General features: G+C 41.7%; 1 protein-coding gene across 1 annotated transcript; it reads left to right on the top strand.

Annotated features, from left to right (window-relative positions):
• The first annotated feature begins 5,724 nt into the window (after positions 1–5,724).
• plekhf1 (pleckstrin homology domain containing, family F (with FYVE domain) member 1) lies at positions 5,725–8,497 on the top strand. The gene is made up of 2 exons (XM_036583909.1): positions 5,725–5,861; positions 7,135–8,497. Exon 2 carries the CDS (start codon positions 7,145–7,147, stop codon positions 8,015–8,017), a length of 873 nt encoding a protein of 290 aa, XP_036439802.1. The 5' UTR covers positions 5,725–5,861; positions 7,135–7,144; the 3' UTR covers positions 8,018–8,497.

Raw genomic sequence — 8,497 nt, 5'->3', positions numbered from 1 at the left:
AGAGCTGATTGGTTAGTATTACTGCTACTGAGTGCTGATTGGTTAGCATTACTGCTACTGAGTGCTGATTGGTTAGCATTACTGCTACTGAGTACTGATTGTTAGCATTACTGCTACTGAGAGCTGATTGGTTAGTATTACTGCTACTGAGTGCTGATTGGTTAGCATTACTGCTACTGAGTGCTGTTTGGTTAGCATTACTGCTATTGAGTGCTGATTGGTTAGCATTACTGCTACTGAGTGCTGATTGGTTAGCATTACTGCTACTGAATGCTGATTGGTTAGCATTACTGCTACTGAGTGCTGATTGGTTAGCATTACTGCTACTGAGTACTGATTGTTAGCATTACTGCTACTGAGAGCTGATTGGTTAGTATTACTGCTACTGAGTGCTGATTGGTTAGCATTACTGCTACTGAGTGCTGTTTGGTTAGCATTACTGCTATTGAGTGCTGATTGGTTAGCATTACTGCTACTGAGTGCTGATTGATTAGTGTTTAGAATCTTTACAATGTTCATTCTTCAAATAGCAGGTGTATAAGGAATTTGTCTTGGTGCAGGAGTCAACATAAAATTAAGCTTAAAGCCTTGGACTCGATGTGTCCCTGTCTCAGTCTCGACTTGGACTTGACTACTAAAAGTCTTGGTTTTGACTCTGACTCGATGTGTCCTGGTCTCGGTCTTGACTCAGACTCAATGTGTTACAGTCTCAGTCTTGACTCGGACTCAGACCTAGTGGTCTTGACTATGAGTCCTAACTGAAATACACTGCAGGACTGCGTTTCTGACTCTGCGTCAGCCTCCAGAGTGTAGGCACCCTCACATTCAGAAGTGCAGTCATTGGTGTAGAGACAGTAGAGCAAGGCAGAGAGCGCACAGCTCTGTGGAGCACGAGTGCTGAGGTAGAGAGGGTCCCAGTGTGGCCACCCACCCTGTCATACTGTTTCCTGTTAGCAGAGGTGTAAGTAACGAATTACATTTACTCTCGTTACTGTAATTGAGTACATTACTTGAGTTAATTTGAAATACTTTTACTTCGCTACTTTAATTTTCATAACGTTACAGAGTAAAAATAAATTATGACCATATTAGCTCAGAAACCAGTAAGAAAGACACGCGGCTAAATTTAAAAATTCACCAATTCACCAAAAATTCTCTGGCAGGAAAAACAGTACAGAGATGTCCAGTTTAGTGGAGAAGGACAGAGGAGACCTGAACCCTCACACAAGGAACAGACCGCATCTAAACGGTCATCTGTATTCATTTAACATGAACTAAAGAAACCGGCGTTATTATCAGCGGCCAAACGCAAAACCTGCTGAGATCCGCTCTCACAGCTCGACTTTAACCGAGCTAAACAGGTACCATGTTTACGATTTTCTTCTTTCTTTTATGAAGCTTCTGTTTATTAAACTTGAAATCTGTTGCGTATATTTTATTACAAGTGCCTGTGAGCTACTTTAGTTAACAGGTGTCGCCCACAGCCTGCAGTTTACTGTTTAGCTGCTGCTTTGGAGACAAACAGTCGTGAACGGCTGTGAGACAAGAAATCTAGTCTAATACAGGCTCTTCATAAACTCTGGACAGAGGTTCTGTCGCTGACTGGCCTGATTCTGTACAGATTATTTCCAATGATGTAGCCAAGTAACTCGGTACCTAAGTAGTTTTTCAATAAACTACTTATTTACTCTTACTTGAGTCATTTTATTTACCAATGCTTGTACTTTATTATCACTACAGTAACAGTACTTGAGTGGGGATTTTCAGTACTCTTTACACCCCTCCCTGTTAGATAAGAAGATGTGGGACATTGATCTGCCACAGTTTATCTAGTACAAAGTCAGGACTGATGGTGTTGAACGTAGAGCTAAAGTCTACAAACAGCACACGGGCATCTGCGTTAGGGCCGTCCAGGTGCTGCAGGATGTAGTACAGAACTAATGACCTAATGAACTGTAAACACTGATGTCACCGAGTCATGGTCCTTTTGCGGTGGCGTGAGAACGCCTAATCATGTGAGTGTGTGTGTCACCGTGCTGGTCAGTTGTGTCATTTTCACACACATTCTGTGGAAGTCAGTGGTGCTCTGTGTGTCTGTCACGTAGCAAGCAAACCAAACCATCATTAAAGAGCCCATATGGGGGAAATCTCTCCCTTTTTGAAATAACTGTAAATATTACAGTTCGCTCCTCCGTCCATATACAGGAACAAAGCGGCAAGAACAGCCTGTTTTGAACGCAGTGCTTTTGTGATGTCACAAAAGCCAACTCTTTCATCAATCTGCTTTTTTTAGCCTGCAGTGGTTTGGCCTTGCCTATTTCCGGATTAGCTCTGGAGTGTTTCAACCCTGATGTGCTTTTTGAATGAGGCACGGCCAATCAGAACTGACCTCATTTACGTATATCAGTCTTTAATGGGGGATTCCACTGATTTTTCAAAGTTAATGCATAATTCAGTGATTGAGATGTGAGGAAAGTCATTGAGAGTGGTTGATTTCACCGAACCATTCTGAACGACTTCTTTTGTACCTCATCGTCATTCCATTTGAATTCAAATTTGGTGGTATTCCCCTTTAAAGGGACAGTATCAAAAAAACAGTTTAATTGTAAGGGATAAAATGGTCAGGTAACAATGAATTCTGACAGTTTTTTGTACACAAATCCACAAAAACATTAATAAAAATGTTAAGTGGACCTCAGGGAAGAAAAATAAAATAAGGAAATGGGCCCTTTAAGAAAAAAGTCCCTTGTTGAGGTTGCTGGGTTTAGTCCTGGGGGAATGAAGTTTTTCCACTCCGCTCTCTAACAGTAAACCTGACTCAACTCAATTATGCTTCCCTCTGTGTGTATTAACCTGTGTGTTTTGGCTGCAGGGCTCTCCCGTAACTCACACACCATGCTTCCTCATTCTGTCTCTCTCCATCTGTGTTTATACACACAGCCGTGTGCAAAAGTCCAGTCAACATAACCGCTTTGATGATTTTCTAGGTGTAAATTAGTAACACATCCTCTACAGAGACACACTACGCTCTGTAGTTTATATTTTATGTTTTAATAATTAATAACACATTGAAATTGAAAAAAAGCAACAAGACATGGGATCTACCTGGGACACCCAAACCTTTACACATGACTACGGTTTTCACTTCCCTGTCTGTTTTCTGAGGTTTTTAATACTTTCCACCAACTAATATCGTTCCAGCTTGACCACTGTTCCTTCTTCTCCCATGCAAACGTTTTTAGATAAAGGGTTCTATGTTCCCAGGGCCCTATATTCTTAGTGTCCTATTTTCTTAGGGTCCTGTGTTGTCAGGGTCCTATTTTCTTAAAGTCCTATGTTCCCAGGGCCCTATATTCTTAGGGTCCCTATGTTCCCAGGGCCCTATATTCTCAGTGTCCCTATGTTCCCAGGGCCCTATATTCTTAGGGTCCTATTTTCTTAGGGTCCTATGTTCCCAGGGTCTGTTTTCTGACGTTTCTTGCTTATCATTACAGCCTGACCACTGTCACGTTTCTTGCTTATCATTACAGCCTGACCACTGCTCCTTCTTTACCCATGTAAACATCTTTAGATAAAGGGTTCTATGTTCGCAGGGCCCTACATTCTTAGGGTCTTATTTTCTTGGGGTCCTATGTTCCCAGGGCCCTATTTTTTGTCTGTTTTCTGAGGTTTCTAATACTTTCCAGCAGCTAATACCGTTCCAGCTTGACCACTGTTCGTTCTTCTCCCATGCAAACATCTTTAGATAAAGGGTCCTATATTCTTAGGGTCTTATTTTTCCAGGGTCCTATGTTTGTAAGGTCCCTATGTGCCAAGGGCTTTATGTTCTTAGGGTTCTATGTGTCTAGGATCCTATGCTTTTAGTGTCCTGTGTTCCCAGGATCTTATGTTCCTAGGGTAAGACTGTATGTTTTTCACTTCCCCCTTTGTTTTCTGAGGTTTCTAATTATTATCATTTCAGCGCGTCCACTGTTCCGTCTCCTCCTGTACAAAAATCTTTAGATAATTCAGCGAATTAAATGGTGCAGATACAAAGTAATTGTTTCTAGTAATAAATTATTTTGTGATCAGTATTCGGTAGTGCACATATGTTCCCAGGATCCTATGTTTTTAGGGCCCTATGTTCTTAGGGTCTTATGTTGCCAGGGCCCTATGTTCTTAGGGCCCTATGTTCTTAGGGCTCAATGTTCCAAGTGCCCTGTGTTTTTAGGGCCCTATGCTCTTAGGATCGTATGTTCTTAGGGTCCTATGTTCCAGGGGCCTATGTTTTAATGGTCTTATAGTCTTAGGGTCCTATGGTTCAAGGGCCCTACAGTTCAAGGGCCCTATGTTCTAAGAGGCCTATGTTTGTACGGTCCTATGCTCCCAGGATCCTATGTTCTTACTGCCTTATGGTCGCAGAGTCCTATGCTCCTTTTACCCAAATTCCAAGGGCCTTCTTAGGGTCCTATATTCCCAGGCCCCCTCAGCCCTTTATGTGATACATCATTCCTCAGTGTGACACAGTTATATGCAAAAGTTTGGGCATCTCTGTGCAATAAATTGTCTGAAATGTGCTGATGAAATGGCAGTTAAGGGGAACTGTGGAAGTCAAGGCACTGCAAAACTCTCAGACAGATCCTCTCGTATGCTGGTCTATCACAATAATATCTGGGCATGTTGGTGGTAGGCTGACATATAGGGTCATGGGAACATGAGTTGTTTCCTAGAAAATTACACAGAGGGAACACAGGGCCCTGAGGAACATGGTTCCGTTTTCCAGACACTTCAGTCAGAAAACAGAGGATCTGGGGAACATAAGGATAACTAATTATTCCATATAATCCATTTTTCACATTGAATATAGCTGCGTGCATCTTCAATATGGAAGTCCTCACCTAAACATGAAAATGCTTTTGTTTCTGTGAAGGAGTTTCTTTGGAGGGAAGGTCAGACTAAAGAGGCCTGAATTGAGGTTTTTCACTTTATTTGCTGTTCCTCTGTTTGTGTCTTTGCTAATGTTAGTCTGTGTTTCCTGTTTCTCATTCATCCTTTCTGTGTTAGCGTGTCACAATCATCAGATGAGGTTCCTCTTTATTTAAAAGGGTTGCTATTGCTGTGAAAACACAGACCATCTGACCTCTTTCCTAATTCTCACATCTTACAGTGCCAGCCATCCATAATAAAGTACCCTGAAATAAATTGAAAAATATTGGCTCAGTACTTCTGGATTTGACTTGTAATATGATGGTGGACAATAAATGAGCTGCAAAAAAAAAGTAACACATCGTTAGCAGAATTTCATTACCAGAATTAAACAAACTATTCATTTTTGCCTGTAATATGTCTTTAACTGTTTTAAATGTACTGAAGGTGGGTAGACGCTGTGACAGTACTGCAAAGATAATCTTACAGCATCACAAAAAAAAAGGTTTTATTACCTACAGCAGTAGTGGAACCCTTTCTTTATATTAGAGAAGAACAGTTTAACTACACAAAGGACAATTTCTGCATTCAAATGTTCCTCTGAGTGTTCATAGTTGGATATATAAACACTGAAGAACCTTTAAGGAACCACTTTTTAAGGGTCTAGTTTGTATGTAAATGTATGTCAACTAAGAAGGTCAAAAAACCAGATAGACGTGGTTTTCCCTCACTGAGCTGACGTCGTTTTCTTCGAGGTTTCTGAGAAGTTTTGGAACTCCCCACCCAGGAAAGGCGGGTATAAAAGTCACTGTTCAGCTGAGACTTCCTCATAACACACACTTAACACAGACAGACAGACAGACAGACAGAACTCTACTGCAGGTAACTCAACTCTCTCTCTGAGGACCTGAGGACTGTCGGATCAGGGATTTTTCTACATTTATCACACAATTCAGGTATCGGCTTCATTAATTTATCATAATCATGACTGATTATCGCTGAATAACATGCAGAACATGTTATGAGGCTGTGAATGTTTACTGTTTGTTTTAGGAGTCCAAGCACTGAAAGCAGTGACATGCTAATTTCTATTTTTCATTATTTTATGTCACATTACTGTAATCTTATTCTTACTAAATCTGATTATTACGAGGTACTACTACAGAAATTGCAAATTTGGACCTGGCTTCTATGTGCTTGGACCCCTACGATTGCCACTTTTATACCGTTTATTGTAAGCTTCAAACAAGATTATGTTTTTTATTACACGTCATACAGTGCAGATGCAATTTTTCCATTTTTATTATAATGCATGCTCAGACCTAGACTTAAATGTGTTATATTTTTTTATCAAAGATGCAATGCATGAACGTAAATTGTGTTGAATGTGACAAAAAAAGGGGCCAATTCTTAATACGTTAAAGAGCAATTCCACCAATTTTTTCAAAATTCCTGCACAATTAAGTGTTTACGATGTAAACAGCGTCGTTCAGAGTGGTTTGGTGTGAAACGCTCCGTTCTAGAGAAACTTACCGAGTCAGCACTGTTCACAGTGGTGGTGATAGGAACCAGACGTCCACCTCTAAAAGCTCCCTCACAGAAAGTTCCTACACGAAATGGTTATGAATTCACTGCCTGATGACTGAGACACTGTTTTATGATGTTTTATGATGGTTTAAACTCCATTCATGGTGGAGGGATACATGCAGGGCGCTGTGAGGCAAAATAGTCCCCAAAGAAAACTTATTATTTCAGATTTTCCACTATTTTCCATCATCAACATTCCATACACTCTTCAGAGCTCTCTAACTGACTTCTTAACAATTTAACCACTTAATTATGCAGAATTTTTAAAAAATTGGTGGAATTCCTATACAATATGCATACATATATAAGATTATGATTAAGTAACACATTCAATTTTTTTAAATCAAATTTGTGGAGTTTCTACAAAATGTATCAGCACAGTTACTGCCAAAAGAAAACTGACAATTGTGTTAACATATTTTATGCATGTTGAAATTTTTTCACATTTGGATTAAGTACATTTACTTTTATTCTATTCAAGAAGTATTTAGTTACATATTTACATCACTTTTGTCATGTGACACATTCCATAAATGCCACTAACCCAATGTGATCTATGATCTGATGTACATTCTGTGCATTCATGTGACACGTCTGACGAGCGCCACGCATGATTTAATCTGTAATCTGTTTGTTCTGCAGATTTTCAGCGATGTCGGACCAGCTGACGTTCGCCATGGAGAACCGTGAGCGGATCCTGGCGGTGGAGAACTCGTTCGGTCCCTCTGGGAAGTCTCTGCTGGAGCCGGGCCGCATTCTGGTGGGGGAGGGTCGCCTGATGAAGCTCTGCAGGCGGCGTCCCCAGCCCAAAGTCTTCTTCCTCTTCAACGACATCCTGGTTTACGGCAGCATCGTGATGGCGGGCCGCTGGAACAAGAACCAGCACATCGTCCGGCTGGAGGAGGTTCAGCAGGAGGATCTGGAGGACAGCGTGGACATGAGCAACCAGTGGCTCATCAAGACACCCAGGAAGTCCTTCTACGTAGGCGCGGCTTCCGCGGAAGAGAAGCAGGCCTGGATGGAGCACATCGAGAACTGCAGGAGCCAGCAGCTGCAGCGCCTGGGCCTTCCGGCTAACGCGCCGGCCATCAAAGACTTCGCAGCAACGTGGATCCCGGACAACGCCTCCGCCATCTGCATGCGCTGCTCCGAGCGCTTCAGCATGGCCCACCGGAGGCACCACTGCAGGCGCTGCGGCTTCATCGTCTGCAACTCCTGCTCCAAAGCACGCGCCGTGCTCAGACACATCTCTTCCAAGCCCGTACGGGTGTGCATGCTCTGCAAGGTCAACCTGGAGTGTCAGGAGCGGCTGCAGCGGCAGATGAAGAACCAGGGACGCAACCAGCCGGGGAAAGACTGGAAAACCAGGTCCAGCGACAACATTCCCGAATACGAGACCTCAAGTGAAGAAGATACAGACGAATCAGTGGAGAACAATTCGCCAACTCAGTGGTTCAACAGCCAGGACAACTGTTCTCCCTACTGCTACTTCAACCCAGACCACGTTAAACCACCACGGTTCTAGAGGACGTCAGAACCTTAAACTAATCAAAGACAGCTGTTCTGGGGTCAGAAACACATTATGATTCATGAAGAAAGACATTTTTATTGTGTATTTTAACAAAGTTAGTGCTGCTTCCCAACCTCTGGCCTGCAGTGATACTGATGTGAAAAACAAACACATATCTGCTCATGAACCCTTCATACTGACGGAACTGGTTCTACTGCAGGAACTGACTTACACTTGAACAAAGTATTCAACACTAGAGTCTCTGCTGTTAAACATTAATATGAAGACTTTCTGTACTGGAAATGTACTTTCTGCAAACTCTTTTTGTGAATAAATATGTATTATTTATTATATAATCTACTGTAAACAGTCACCTTATATAAAGTATCAATTTATTTAACACTTATTATGTTTAACCATGTAAACCAATATGGGTGAACAGATCAACACTGCACTTTAATATTGAAAGACTAATAAATGTGGTTATTAAAGGAT

The sequence above is a fragment of the Colossoma macropomum genome, unplaced genomic scaffold, assembly GCF_904425465.1.
Source record: "Colossoma macropomum unplaced genomic scaffold, Colossoma_macropomum, whole genome shotgun sequence".
Classification (NCBI taxonomy): domain Eukaryota; kingdom Metazoa; phylum Chordata; class Actinopteri; order Characiformes; family Serrasalmidae; genus Colossoma; species Colossoma macropomum.
Note: the sequence above shows the minus strand (reverse complement) of the source record. Positions and strands in the feature narration are given on the sequence as shown.

Coding starts and splice junctions, on each gene's coding strand:
- plekhf1 (XM_036583909.1), top strand. CDS start 7,145: ATGTCGGACCAGCTGACGTTCGCCATGGAGAACCGTGAGCGGATCCTG.